Genomic DNA, 15,161 nt, shown 5'->3' on the forward strand with positions numbered 1-15,161 from the left:
AAAAAAAATGAGAAAAGGATATGGAGTAAAAAAGACGACCCATGAATTTTTGAATCAGTTGTTGTTATTTTTTTTTTAATTTGGAAACAATATTTTGAATCATTCTTGGAGAAGGGCAAGACAGTCAGTAGAAGAAACTGTCGTGGCGAATATATAGTCAGCAGAATAAAGCGGCAAGTGATCCGCCACGTGTACGACATCCATTGACTTGCGCTACGTTCCCATTTTACGACAGCACCAGCCAAGCCCACTCAAAGCAGCAGCAGCCCTCAGCTCATCAGTCCACCTGTATTGTATGTACCTCTAAACCACCACCAATTTCATAATCGTCCTCCCCCCAGGCCCCAGCCCCAAGGAGAGAAGAAACTCTCGCTCCGTCGCCGGCTTCATTTTATATTGAGCGACTAGTATTGATAGTTGCAATTCGCAATCCGCATTTTGCTCTCGTCTTTGACCCCCCAAGTCTCTATTTATTGACTCGAAACTTTAGATCCTGATCAAATATATATATTAAAAAAAAAGAGCTAAAGGAAAACGAAAATGGCAGAGAAGTCATTCAAGTACGTGATCCTAGGAGGCGGCGTTTCTGCTGTGAGTACAATCCTCGATCGCTCATGTCGTGTTAATTTTCAATTCTAAATTCCGAAGTTTTATGAGAAAATTATTGTTTGCATGAGAGTATTCACTTGATTTATTCATTAATTTGCTACGGTATGAGATCTGATGGCCATGTTTCTCTTTATGCTAGCCTTCGTGATTTACAAAACTGACGCTTTACTTTTTGCCCTAATTTTCCGTGCAAATGGAGATGGTCAGAATTTTGAGCAACACAATTTGCCCTAGCTTCTGCTTTACTTATTTATTAGCTGTTTTATTTAATTTGTATAAGACGACGACGATGTTCCTATGACAAAGATTTTTATGATAGATGCCTCAGGTTCCAATTCAACTGTCTGGTAGTTTTGTTCCTTTCACTTTTAACTTGAATCAAATTTATAGTTATTGCCCGGTCAGGCGAACTTTGAGCCAAAACAAAAAGGCCAAAATACTCGATATATTTTTTGTGTAAAACTGTGGCTCTTTTTTGATGAAACATTACCTTTGATTTAAATACAATGTTTGTGTAGATTCGGTTACCGCAGTATATGTTCTTGGACGCTTTTTATAAGATTACTGCATTTCAAACTTCATAAATGGTGAAAATCTAATCGGCCAAAAGGTGCTGAGAATCCAGTTTATTCCTCAAAGTGTTTGGTGTTTTTGCACTTCAATTGCTCATGTTATATGACCTAGGTCAAATTCATCTATTAGATTTCATCTATTAACTTCTTCTTCTTCTTCTCTCTCTCTCTCTCTCTCTTTCTCGAAGTTTATTGCTGATAGTTTGCATTTATTGAATTTGGTTACGACTGTAGGGGTATGCTGCCAGGGAATTCGCAAAACAGGGAGTTAAACCTGGTGAACTGGCAATCATTTCAAAAGAGGCGGTATGCATCTTTCAACTAATGTTTATTTTTTGAATTTTTCTGTTTAGAATTCCTACATACCTTGTATGTGTGCTTTGCATCAGTATGTAGAGTGAAGTGTACAAGGCGTTCACTTTTGTGATGAAAACTTATCCGGAGTTCATAATTGTGGAGAGAGAAAAAGAGAAGACGACAACATGTTGTACACACTCATGGTGTCTTAAACCTTCATTCAGTTGCATTAAGTTTAGAAAATAAGGGCATATTTATTATTTATGTTTGTGATATGTCTTTATTAAACATTTCAAATTGGGTGTCGTTTACAAGGCTATGGTCCTTCAACACACATCTTCCATACCTATGCTCTTAGGCAGCAGTTAAAAGTTCTGGCTACCATTTTTCATGAAGCTGCATTTGAAGAATCAATATCATAACTCCAGGAATGTATAATCAATCAGGTGGTAATAAATTTAAGCTTGGGCTGCTTGGTTCTATTGTTTGTTCTTTTGCCTTAGTGAATCCACACCTGCTTATGATTATTGAAAACTAAAACTTCCACTGCAAGACTTGTGATATTTCTTGATCAAATGACTGCCAACTGGGGAAGCCTTTTCAAATTGAGTCTTTCACATTGTCAGAAGTTATAGACTCTTGTCCGTGTAGTTTAAATAGAAAGGGAAATTTGTTCTGTGTATATGTTATAAATGTCTCTTGGTTCCTTCAATCACCCAACTCTGTAATTTTGAAAAAAGAAGTGCAAAATGTTTTGTGACAATTAGGCCCCATAATGTTCTTCTTGTTGTTTTTATAGGATCTAGGAACAATTATTTAGAAATAATTACCACTGGTGATGTAATTTTCTCAACATAGATATATCATATTATTATTGTGCCTGTAGCTGGTTGGGGAAAAGGCAAGAAAAATTAGCCCGGCGCTAAAAGCTCTTACCAGGCGTGCTGTTTATTTGCTAAACTGTTACCTGCTTATAATTAGAATTAATCAATTATATTGCATTTTCAGGTGGCTCCCTATGAGCGCCCTGCACTAAGTAAAGCATACCTTTTTCCTGAGGGTAAGTTCTTTATTGGAAATTAGTTTCAACAGAATACTATCTGAACCAATTTTAAGATAACTAGCTTAGAAGTCTTACTGTCACTTGAATTTCTTGACTCTCTATATGTTGAAACTTTCTTAATTGAGACTAGTTCAATTTCTTCAGGAACTGCTAGACTCCCAGGTTTTCATGTTTGTGTTGGCAGTGGAGGGGAGAGACTGCTGCCTGAGTGGTACCCGGAGAAAGGTAGAATTCTGGGGAATCATGATTTATCTGCTATTTTTTATGCGTAACAATGCAAGTGCCAGGGCTTGCTCTCATTATTTTGTATATTTCTTCATCCATAGCTTCAGAATGAAGTTGAATCTGTTTACAGAGCTTATTCTGATGTTCCAGGGATATCATTGATCCTGAGCACAGAAATAGTAAAAGCAGACCTTCCTTCAAAGACACTCATTAGTGCAGCTGGGGAAACATTTAAGTATGAAACGCTTATCATTGCAACTGGTTCAACAGTAAGTCCCTAATCTGCAAAGTTACAACTAAACAAGGAATTATTTACGTTTTGACTTTGTGCCCCATGCTTTTTATATCAATTCAACATTTCTGCAGGTGATAAAGTTGTCCGACTTTGGTGTCCAAGGGGCTGATGCCAAAAATATTTTATACTTGAGAGAAATTGATGATGCTGATAAGCTTGTAGAAGCAATAAAGGAAAAGAAAAATGGCAAGGCTGTGATTGTCGGAGGAGGATACATTGGTCTTGAGCTTAGTGCAGCACTGAGAATCAACAACATTGATGTCAGTATGGTTTACCCAGAGCCCTGGTGCAGTAAGTGGAAATTATTTCATCATCTCATGCTTTATTATAACCGTCCAACTTTTGAAATTTATACTCATGGTTAGTTAATGAATTCCTATATTTTTCTGGAACCAATATCAAGGGGACTTGAAAGATTATTATTGGTGAAATAGGACATAAAATTTCTGTAGGCCACTACTTGGTCAAACATATTTTATTTGGAGAACTGGGCATTTACTTCGTCACTGCTATAGAGGAAAGTGGGGCATCTTGTTTTGAATGCCAATGAAGTACAACTTATAGCATGTATTGTGTACTCTTAGTTGTTTCTGCTTGACCCAGTCAATCATATGATTCTGTAGTGCCCAGGCTTTTTACATCCGATATAGCTGCCTTCTATGAGGGTTATTATGCGAAGAAGGGAGTCAAAATCATCAAGGGTACTGTAGCTGTTGGATTTGATGCACATGAAAATGGGGAGGTATAATACATATCCTTATGAACCGTTCCAAATTCTCCAGTAAAGAATTTTATTTACGAGCATTATAGAAATCAAACACTGCAATCATGCGCCCTTTTATAGGTTAAAGCAGTGAAGCTGAAGGATGGTAGGGTTCTGGAAGCTGACATAGTTGTTGTTGGTGTGGGAGGAAGACCACTGATAACTCTGTTTAAAGGACAAGTTGAAGAGGAGAAAGGTGGAATTAAGGTGCGCTGTCTCCTTTCAATGTTTTGTGATTTTTATGTTCCAACCTTTCTGGCTTGCCCTGTGTGTTTCCTCATGGTGTAGATTCTGAAATTAGATTATATGATAAAAGATTTAGTGTCTATGTCTTGTTTGCACATTTGAATAGATTGCCAGATGTCATGTTCTCTCCTTTTTGGAAGCTGGAAAACATATGAAGTACTGTTGCTATAATTCATGGCATATCCTGTTATGATATTAATTTTCATCAAATCACATGGTTTTTTTTTAATGTGGTAGTGGTGGTAAAAACTTGATTATCGGCCTGTTCTCAACTGATTTTTTGGAACTGCTTTAGCTTCTGATTCTAGAGAATCTGTTATACAATGTTCTCAACTGCTTTATCTTTCTGCTTTTGGCTTTTTCAATTCTGAATTTGGTTTTTTAAAAATTAACTTTAGAATCAGTTGAGAATAGGCCCAAGCATTTCATGAAGTCCTTGTCACAAACGTTCATGATTATTGCATGGTCTGAATGAGTTTTTCTTTCTTAGTTATTCGAATATAAAAAAGATTAATATTTTTCTTAATCAGTTTAATGTCAGTATGTCACAAACAGTGTGGATGTTACATAGAGATTGCCTTTTTGTTGCAGGCTGATGGATTCTTCAAAACAAGCATACCTAATGTATATGCTGTGGGTGATGTTGCTACTTTCCCTCTGAAACTTTACAATGAGATCAGGAGAGTTGAGCATGTTGATCATGCTCGCAAATCTGCTGAACAGGCTGTGAAGGTATTTGTTGACCTTTTTCTGAGTTTAGTAATTTAAATTCTGCTCTGATTCAATGTACATTTTTTTTTATGTGGGTTATTTGAATGTCATTAGACTGAAACAAAAAGAGTTTGCCAAAGCCCAAAACTGTGACAAGTATCATCTTTCTTTCTCTTCCCTTCCGATTCAATTCTCTTGATTCATGTCTTCATTTGATGAACTCTGGAAATCGTCTAAAATGTCCACAGTTTCCTAAGACAGCCTACTTTCTTCTTTTGATGATGAAAACTTGCAGCAGGACTTGCTCTAGGCAACTTTTTTAGTTTTTCGGATGTCTTAATAGCAATGAACCTTAAAAATCCGTGTCTTCCATTTTGTCACATTTTCCATGAAATATTTCCCAGAGAAAGATTAAAAAAAAGTTTGTGCATTTCCAATTACACAAATGAAAGCCAATAACTGATAAGAGACGTCTTATCTGAGCAGGCAATTTTTGCAAGAGAACAAGGGAAGTCTATTGATGAGTACGACTATCTCCCATACTTCTATTCTCGTGCCTTTGATTTGTCATGGCAATTCTATGGTGACAATGTTGGAGACACAGTGCTGTTCGGAGACAGCAGTCCAGATTCTTCTACTCACAAATTTGGATCATATTGGATCAAAGATGGGAAGGTCGTTGGTGCATTCTTGGAGAGTGGCACCCCTGAAGAAAACAAGGCAATTGCCAAAGTTGCAAGGGTGCAGCCCCCAGTCGACAACTTGGATGAGTTGGCAAAGGAGGGTCTCACTTTTGCAAGTAAGATTTGAAGGTCTTATTACGTATGATCGGGGGCTTCTACAGGGTAATTCTATACATGGTCTCCGTAGTTTTTCTTATGAGCTGACGACGTCCCCTGCAGTCGATGGTCGGCTTTTGCCCAGTGTAAAGTTGGATATTACGGATCCAATTGTGCTTACAACTTGTTTCCCTTTCTCTGGAAGGATTTATATGTAAACTACGAGCTTTTAAAGTCATTGACCAGGTCTCTTTGTTTGTGTGATGTATTTTCTGTTACTGAATATTCTCCGGTGAATGAAATAACGAGCTGAGAATTTAGGGCACGACCTCTTTAGTCAATGACTGAAATTTTTTTCAAACTATATAAGTTGTTTTACCAATGTCAACCATCCAAAAGCCGTATACATTGTTGTGTAATAGGAATCCCAGCTTAAATGCTTCCCCACCCAATAAAGGGGGGAAGAAATCTGATCTTTTACAATTTCTAAAGCCGGTGGACAGTGGAATCTGGGATGTGACTCTATGCTCGGTGCTTAACCAAGCATGAAGTATGGGAGAACTCTACCGCAGTACTAAGATGCTTAGGCTTTATGACAGTTACGCCCCTTTGGTGAAATTTGAAAAATATTTCATTTAGCATCATCGATATTTTCTCCAAGTTATCAACTTTAGGAGATACTCTGATACATTGCTTTTGTGACAAGGAGTTATGTAATTCTCCTTTTCTTTTCTGAAACTCAAAAGAATAACTAGCAAAATGCTTTCCCATGTACTTGGACCGTATGAAAAGTTAATACACATTACGTCGTTAAATGTAAGAATTTGTCATTTTATGAGAAAAAGTAAAAGACGCTAAATGTATGTATGAGATATTAGTAATAAATGTTGGGAAAGAAATTAACAATAAGTTTGTGGACTCTTGGTATTCCATTTGGATTAAATCTATTTAATCAATTGCGCAAGTTGCAACTTGAAATTTTTTATTTATGCAAACAAGTCTATATTTGTTCCACGTCATGTGTTTTAAGCTAATCATTCATATTTTATACAGATAAGATACCTCTATACGGAAGGTTTACATTTTATTTTAGGTGCTAAAAGTTAAAAAACAAGTAAAGTCTATCTGAAATATTTTAGAGGTTGACCACATTACAAGTCCTTGTATTCGCCAATTAGAAACAGTTCTAATAAATTCTACCAAATCTCACCGCTTTCAAATTCCACAAACAAATAATAACAAATACTTCGTCTCAAGATTAAATTAATTTTAATCATTTTGTAGTTCCGTGCATAGCATGCGCTGTAAAAAGCTAGTAAAAAAATTAACAAATACTTTGTCATTCCCCATTAACAGAGTACTCTGATTTTAGTAATAAAATAACTGAGAGAGAAAATTATTTTATTAATATTTTGTGCATTTCATTGATCATTAGATTAAATTGAAGCGAGTTTAAAACTTTATGGAACTAAGGTTTAAGGACCGCAACGAAAATGGGGTATAGCCCGACAGTTCAAGGTGCAAAATTGAATTAACCTTTTTTCGCTCATCAAATTTTTTATTTTTGAATTGCATATACTATTTTTCCAATTAGTCATGTATGAAATAAATGATGTGTAACTAACTATCCTCCTAAAAAAAAAAAGAAATAAAAACTTGAAAATCGGAGTACAATAATTTAGCTGGTGTTAACCGTAAGGCGTAAGCCATGAAAAACGTGACCCGCTTAAAACCAACCCTTTCCCTGGCCCGGATAAGAATACGGGTCCAATCAGACCCGACCACAATTTCCTAGTCCCGCAGAGCAATTAAAAACCAACCAGAAACCCTAGCTATATATACAAAAGTTCGAGGGTTTACATCCCGAGCATCATCCTCACAATTTCCAGCTCCATTGCCTTCACAGATCCAAAGCTGCCCAGGTACAGACCCCATCTCCAACAGGATTACTCTTGCGTGATTTTGTGTCGTTTTAATTAGTGTGCCATTTAAGTAATATCTACTTTATTTGAGGATTGACATATGTTTCAACGCTTGTATTTAATTGAGCAGAAAAAAAGAATAAAAAGGAGAAAGAGATGAAGGTGGTAGCAGCTTATTTGCTCGCTGTTTTGGGCGGCAACACCTGCCCCTCCGCTGAGCATGTCACCAATATCTTGTGCTCTGGTACTTCAAATGACTGTTGTATTTCGTTATGCACATGTGTGTATAAATTTGACAAATTTAAATTGCTGGACTTTTTTTTGCTACTTTCAAGATGGTTGCAAACTCTACCAGGATTCCAACTTCTAATTAATGATACTTTAACGGGAATTCCATTTTTTTAAAGCAAAATGTAAGTACTTTTTAAAGTTATATTGGAATCAGTGCTTAGTTTTTGAATGCATGCAAAACAATGGCAATATCTGAATGACCTTTCCTTGATGTCTGTTATGGGCGCAGTATGGTTGGATACTGATAGTATGCTATTACGGCCTGTAGTAGATACATTTGTTGTTGGAGAATGTTTTGCTCCATATGGAAGTTGATATCATTTTGGGCTAGTACTGAGGTTCCTTGAGATATTTTAGTTTGTGTGTCATGCTTTTCGCTTTTGGGGCTTTTTTTTTATGAGGTTCCAATCATTAATAATGTGCGGGTTGCCATGGGAATTGCCTGTTCCCCCATCTGTATTTGTTGCATGGGTTGTGTCATCTTTCCTTTTCTAACTGGGGGTTATTGTGGGTGGTCAGTTGGAGCTGAAGCTGATGAGGATAAGATTGAGCTCCTTTTGTCACAAGTCAATGGTAAGGATATCACAGAGCTTATTGCAGCTGGCCGTGAAAAGTTGGCATCCGTACCTGCTGGTGGTGGTGGGGCTGTTGCAGTAGCAGCTGCTTCTGCTGGTGGTGGTAGTGCAGCTGCTGCTGCCCCAGCTGCAGAGTCCAAGAAAGAGGAGAAGGTGGAAGAGAAAGAGGAATCTGATGAGGTATGATTAATTCTCATATCGTGCGGTACTAGTTTTTTTTCCTCTCCGATCACAGTTGTTAAAATTTTTGCCTATTATATGGCTTGGTTTGCTATAATATTGTTGACACAAATGACATGGGATTGTGAGGTCATGATAGTCAGTGCGGTTATATCATTTTGATCCGCAAAAGTTGTTATGCTGAGATGATTAAATTGTTTATGCACCTCTTCTTTGATATCAAAACCTTCACTCTCACTTGATTGAAATGGTTTTGCTAGTTCCATCTACTTGATCAAGAGGCCTGTTAGCACTCGGACCCATTTACAGCAGGCTATCTACATTTATTGACTATTATTCTTTTTGCCGTTGACTAATTTTCCCTTGTTTTAGGTTTATCATTTCAAGTTTTGGCATCTGACATTTCCATCCTTCCAATTTTTTGCAGGATATGGGCTTCAGTCTCTTTGACTGAGGGGGGTTGCAGTGTTTATGGATTCTCTACATTAGGGACAAAGCGGGAGCTTATTCTTTTTTTCGTTTGGTTTTGGAGAGTGACTATAGTTTTTGGTTTTCTTAGTAGTTGGTGAAGTTACGACAAAGCTGAAAGTGCAACAGGACGCAATTTTGGTCTATTTTTCTGCTGTAGAAATGGAAGCTCTTCTTTCTTAGGATTGCTCTTTTACTCATCTTTTTATCATTTCGTATCTGGTAATACAGTGGTTGAAGTATAACCCAATCAATAGGCAAACTGTTTTGAAAGTGGGATGCATGCTTGCAAAAGTTTTTTTTCTGCATTTTACCAACTCCCTGCTCTCCTTGGTTCTTTAACTGATAGAAATTTTGTGTAATATGATGGATGGCTATTCGAGGCGTTAAATGTGGATTTCCAGTTCATGGTGGTTTGTAGTAAGAAACAGAGAGAATAATACAAGCACGATTTATAATTGAATATGCTGCGAATGTAACAAAACTAGGTGTGTTGTTGTCTGCAATTGTCTACGACTTTATGGTTTGGATAGTTGATATGCGAAATGTCCTTTAGATTAACAAGAATAGCTAACCGTGCCCTGACCATGTTGGGTACCAAAAGGATTTGTGGGGAAGACACGTCTGGATTCTGCATCTCGTGGGAAAGGAGAATATAAAGCCGTATCATTAAGACCCTGAGCTAAGGCTTGTAGCGCAAAATTCCGACAACTGATTGAATGGCTGAGCACAAAGAGAATAAAAAAGCCGAGAAAATTGGGTTGAATGACAACGGGCTACTGAAATAAGTAGCAAGAGAGGTGCCCGGTTGCCGCTGTGGTATGCTTCTTCTTCTCGAAATTGTTTGATAAGGTAACAAAGCATCCAATGTAGAAAGCATATTTGCTCCCAAATTCCAGAAAACCGTGTTAAAGCATTGATCATTTACAGAGAAATTTGTGCAAATGCCATAACTCTAGACGAACTTGATAGACAGCTCATGAAAAGAATACAAAGTCGAGATGCAAGTTGAAATGCACTGACGATAAGGTTTCTGCACAGTTGATGAAGAGGGTGAAGTGGATAGTTAGTTATCCGTGGGACAGTTTATTTCCAGAAAAGTGCATAGTTTTATGGCCTAAAATTATTGTCTTCCAGACGGTCGAAGCGCATTCACCCGGCAGATTGGCCGGTCGGTCAGGCTGCACTTCATCAATTCCTGTGGATTATGTGGAGGGAAGCCTAGACTGAACCCAAGTCGAGAAAATGAAAATGCTGGGAATACGATTTGATCAGTTGGGTATACGTTGATTCAAGAAAACTTTTATTGTGATAATATTATCATTTATATGGTACAATTTCTTTTTCACTTTCAGTTTTTCATTTTCTTATTATTGCACTTGGTTGCCCAATAATTCCTCGTGAATTAAGTGAGCGATTTGAGGGATAAAATATTTTACTGACAAAATGTGATTAATGGCTGTTTAAATTTTTTGCCGTCATAATTATTGATGACGCATTGGGTCTGGGTTCCATTGTATTGCTTTCTCTTTCATGGACCCAATTTGTCGGCCACGTGGATACGCATACGTCCCGTCCCATCTTCGTTTTCTCTCGGGATGATTTAGGTTTTGTCGCTTAGCAGTTTTGAAGTTTCAAAAATATCTCTCACCTCTCTTATTAATGAAGTGGGACCCCAATCATTATGTTATCATTGTTGTATTTATCCGACAACCACCGACAAATATCCGCACGTGCTTCTCTTTTCATTTTTCCTGGACTAGTTTTTGATTAAAACCTTTGACATTAATTTAAAACATTCCTACTTCCCTTACCCCAAAAAAAAAAAACCTATTTAAGGAGAATCCCTATTTATTTGTTAATTATGATCTTTTTGGTCTTTGAAAGTTTTATTAAATTTTGTTTAAGTAGATTAATTTACAATCTCTTTTACCTTAATACCCAACTCTATCCCCCCCCCCTCCCCAAAAATATTGCCATGCAATCTTTGAAGTTGACAAAAGTTATTTTTCTTTGTTTTTTTTTTTTTTTTTGCTGGTTATGATTTTCCAAAACAGAAATCATTCATAGACCACAACCCCATCTCGGCTTAAATCCTTTTTTTACGCACTATTAAATGAAAAGCATGCGTACTCAAGGGAAAAAATCAAATATCTTTTGCACAGTATCCTACCATACTTTTTTTTCCCTTTCTTACTTCATATCATAAGAAATTAGCAATTGTTGCTTAGCGGTCTCCCCTCTTGTCTATCTAAAACTGCTCTTGTTTGCTTGGTTCAATTATTAGTCTGTTTGGGTAGGATATTATTTGAAATAATTTTTTTATATATTAATGTAACACTTTTATACGATATGATATGATGTATGTAAAATAAAATAGTGATTGAAAAAATAAAAAAATAATTAAAAATATGTATATGATGTAATTAAATATAAATATATTTGCAAATAACAAGTTATCCAAACAAATTTGGGATAAAAATAATACAAAAATATATTGCTGTCACCGGAGACCAAAAGTAAAAGTCTTGAACCAAGAAGCAACTCAGAAACCAAAACCCGATGACCCAAAAGAAAAAAACAAATTACTACAGTTTATGAAGTTCGTCGGGTCAACCGAATCGTTGAGTACAACAGTAAAAAGAACCACGTGATCCTCGCCAAGTAAAACCACAAGCGGTTTAATTAATCAATGGGCCGACCGTAAAAGTACAAAGGTAAGAACTTAGAACTGAGTAGAAATTTTCTATTCAAAGATTTTGCGAGTTTTTTGACCAGCCGCCATCAGTTGATTGGGCGTTCCCAACTTTCAAAACTTCACCTTAAAAAAAAGAAAAAGAAAAAAAAAAAAACCTTAAGTTGTTTCCTGAATATTCATCGGGTTCACAAATTTTGACTGCCGTGTAGTCACCGGCCACTAACTTACCAGGAACCTTCTACTAGTAGAATACTCATTGTGATGGAAACGTTAACCTGATTGTGAATATATATTACAAAGAAATATTTGGACAAGAAATTTGTGAATGAGATTACAAAAAAAGAAAAAAAAGAAAGCGTGTTCATTTTAATATACTATTTTGATTGAGACAGATAAACTAGTAGTATTACTTATTTCTTTTTGTCACATTAAGAATCAAAATTCCTTTTTGATTTGACTTTAATGCTGGGTAAGTCTTGGCTGCACTGCTAAATTCCAAGTATTCTTGAGTTGGTATTAATTGGTGGAATTTTTCTTCATAATAGATAAGTTGTTGGATCAACGCCTTTGCCACTAGCAGAATTGACTGCTGAGCAGATCAAATTTCGTACTGCAACATTTAAGTTGTGAATGATGAAAGCGTTGGAGACTTGTGTTGCATTTGCATGCTGTGAGGGGAGCATGAAGAACGAACTTGGTTGTTGCCTTCTTGGTATATGCTTGAAGTAGGATACAGATTACTTTCAAACTCAAAATAGGAGAAGTCAAGAAACACAAGTGCAAAAGGGAGTTTCCTACTACAAATTGGGACTACTATAAGTTTTACATTTTGAGCCCTCACCGACCACCATTTTTATCTCTCACTCTGAGCTACCAATACCAACAATGAAAACCAACGATCATTTAAGTTGTTGGTCACTACTAAAAACTTTAAGTCTTGATAAGGTGGGAGGTTAAGAATTCAAATCTTATCTCCTATCAATGTGTCATTATATGTGATTTCTTCTAAATTCATATGAATGTGTAATGCATCTGTCTGATCCGATGATGATTCAGTTTCTGTCGATTTCTCTAAATTCCGTTAACCTTTTCTTACCCTAAGATATTAGAGTAGGAGTATGTTAGAGTAACTCCTACCATGGGAACAATGAACCATGTCCACGAAGCCAGCACAAGTTGGCCAGTCATAAAAGAGGCCACGTGGAGAAACTACCGGGAACATGGAAGCTTGACTGCAAATAATCAAAGCCACCAAACACGAGTGACTTTTGTATTTTGCCACTATAAAAAGACCAGTAATAGTAGTATATCTTTTACTAGTCTATAACGTATAAAAGCGGTATATTTGTTTTATAGTAGCAAATTCGGGTGAGGTGGACATGCACAAACACGATGTAAATAAAACTAACAATCCACAGAATCAGCGATGAAGCTTCATTGTGAGATTTAGACCCAACAACTTAGGTCTGTTTGGATTGTAAGTTATTTGGGATTATTTGAGATATTTTTACTGTAACACTTTTTGTGATGTGATGTATGTGAGATAAAAAGATATTGGGAAGATAAAAAGGTGTATTGAAAATTGTAGAGATGATGTAAGCAAATAAAATTGGGAAAATATGAAGCAATCCAAACAAACCGTATAGATCAGCCAGTAAAGAAATCCTACTTTAGTAGGATCAGCAAATGTAAATGGTGAGAAGAATTGGGTGACTTCTTGATTATAAGATTAGCATCATTTCTCTCACTTGGAGGAATGGCTTTTGATCGTCATTGAGTGGTAATATTGAATAGATAGATAGAGTCTTAGCCAGGTGTAATCTACGCTTAATCAAAAACAAAAACACCCTCCTCACTAACTAGCACCAATCGAATGACCATAAACTCTTTACTCGACATTCACATTTCGTTCAGTTTTTCAACTCTTCCGCTGTGCAATGAATCACATCTTCTTTGATTGACGATAGATAGCAAACAATGTCACACCTTTTTTTTATTATTTTTTTGGTGGATAAAAAATGTCACATATTGTAGTCCATAAATTTACAAGGTGATAGACTGTGATTGAGTTAGCGGGGGCACGAAGGGCCAGTTGGTTTACTACAAAATACTATACAGCGGACTGAAGCGTCATCTATGTGCTTTGAATTTTATTTTTTTTTTGGGATAAAATATCATAATTTTATTAAAATTTGCACTAATCGCAAAAGTTACATTATCAAACATATACATAGATATCAAATAACATATTTGAAGAATAGATGCTACCAATCGAAAGAATAGATAAAAAATTTACATTATAAAGCTTCAAATTTTAAAAAAATAAGATAAAATAATTGTAACTTTACGAATATCTGTGCATGCTTTCAATCATCAAATTTGCTAATTAGCTGCTTCACATCCATATATTATGGTGAAATATGTCAAATAGACCAAAAAAAATTCAAATATGATAATCAAAATATGAAAAAAAACTCAGATCTAATAAAAGAAAGATAAAAAAACCACCCAAACCTCTTGCTAGAAATCCCTATGAAAAAATAAAATTCTCGCTAAAAAAGTTTAAGAAAAATGAAAACTCTTACTATGCAACCCTAAGACAGATGGAACTCTCACTAAAAAAAATGTTATAAGAAATTTTATTCATACAACTAAAAAGAAATTATAGAGAAGGTTACTCAGATATGCTTCGTTAGACCATAAGAGTGGCTCTTTAACTTTTGAATTATATGTCCTCAGATATGCTTTTTGTAGGATTATATAACTATTTAGTACTATATGTTTTGACAAATGATAATATGCCACAGCTCATTTCTTACCTCATCGCCAACCCAAATTTATTTATGTTGAAATGAGAAAACTACTCCTACTAAGTCCAAGTTGTTGAGAACAACCCATCATACGCCATTGCCATCCACAACCTTTTCTTTTACGAAGAATGGTGTAAAAGAGAAATTGTGATTGTGGTTTGAGTCTTTTGACAATGAGTTCCTGTCCACTCCTGGCCTTTGATACGGATGTAGTAATTGCACGATCATTATCGCCTGATGGGCTCACACGCAACAGGACAAACGCTTTGAATCTGCGAAACTACTCGATGTACTTCGTATATTGTATATTCTACGTATGCAGTGTAGATTGGCCCACAAAAAAAAAAAAAAAAAAGAGAGAGAGAGAGAGAGATTTATGATGTATACATCTGGATTTGGGGCAGGGACGGTCATCGGTATGACCGTCCCTGCACGGTTCATGGTCCAGATTGGACCTCAAAAAAATGTGCGGCTCAGATAACAAGTGGTAACTCGATTTCCGCGCCAAGTGTGGGGTCCACCACTATCTGTTGTGAAAATACAACCTGTGGAAAAAAAGTTACACGGTGAACAAAAGAAGTTACGCGCTGTTGATGAAGAGAAAATTTGTCAGGACGGTTCCCGAGTCCTATACATCTCTGCTCTGTCATTACAGTA

At 36.2% G+C, this 15,161-nt stretch overlaps 2 protein-coding genes across 2 annotated transcripts; both read left to right on the forward strand.

Annotated features, from left to right (window-relative positions):
* Positions 1 to 288: 288 nt before the first annotated feature.
* Positions 289 to 5,885, forward strand: LOC113695334 (monodehydroascorbate reductase). The gene is made up of 10 exons (XM_027214381.2): positions 289 to 591; positions 1,416 to 1,487; positions 2,487 to 2,538; positions 2,686 to 2,766; positions 2,917 to 3,035; positions 3,133 to 3,352; positions 3,685 to 3,803; positions 3,906 to 4,031; positions 4,662 to 4,802; positions 5,268 to 5,885. The coding sequence occupies exons 1-10, from the start codon at positions 541 to 543 to the stop codon at positions 5,589 to 5,591; spliced, it is 1,305 nt and encodes a 434-aa protein (XP_027070182.1). The 5' UTR covers positions 289 to 540; the 3' UTR covers positions 5,592 to 5,885.
* Positions 5,886 to 7,263: 1,378 nt separating this feature from the next.
* LOC113694826 (large ribosomal subunit protein P2B-like) lies at positions 7,264 to 9,275 on the forward strand. Its single transcript, XM_027213715.2, has 4 exons — positions 7,264 to 7,482; positions 7,613 to 7,726; positions 8,293 to 8,528; positions 8,956 to 9,275. Exons 2-4 carry the CDS (start codon positions 7,639 to 7,641, stop codon positions 8,980 to 8,982), a joined length of 351 nt encoding a protein of 116 aa, XP_027069516.1. The 5' UTR covers positions 7,264 to 7,482; positions 7,613 to 7,638; the 3' UTR covers positions 8,983 to 9,275.
* The last annotated feature ends 5,886 nt before the right edge of the window (positions 9,276 to 15,161 follow it).

This window comes from Coffea arabica, chromosome 6e, assembly GCF_036785885.1.
Source record: "Coffea arabica cultivar ET-39 chromosome 6e, Coffea Arabica ET-39 HiFi, whole genome shotgun sequence".
Taxonomy (NCBI): domain Eukaryota; kingdom Viridiplantae; phylum Streptophyta; class Magnoliopsida; order Gentianales; family Rubiaceae; genus Coffea; species Coffea arabica.

Excerpts from the sequence above, each read along its gene's own strand:
- LOC113695334 (XM_027214381.2), top strand. The coding sequence starts at position 541 with ATGGCAGAGAAGTCATTCAAGTACGTGATCCTAGGAGGCGGCGTTTCT. Across the intron at positions 1,488-2,486 it reads CAATCATTTCAAAAGAGGCG|GTGGCTCCCTATGAGCGCCC; the intron begins GTATGCATCTTT and ends TTGCATTTTCAG. Across the intron at positions 2,767-2,916 it reads TGAGTGGTACCCGGAGAAAG|GGATATCATTGATCCTGAGC; the intron begins GTAGAATTCTGG and ends CTGATGTTCCAG.
- LOC113694826 (XM_027213715.2), top strand. The coding sequence starts at position 7,639 with ATGAAGGTGGTAGCAGCTTATTTGCTCGCTGTTTTGGGCGGCAACACC. Across the intron at positions 7,727-8,292 it reads CACCAATATCTTGTGCTCTG|TTGGAGCTGAAGCTGATGAG; the intron begins GTACTTCAAATG and ends GTGGGTGGTCAG. Across the intron at positions 8,529-8,955 it reads AGAAAGAGGAATCTGATGAG|GATATGGGCTTCAGTCTCTT; the intron begins GTATGATTAATT and ends AATTTTTTGCAG.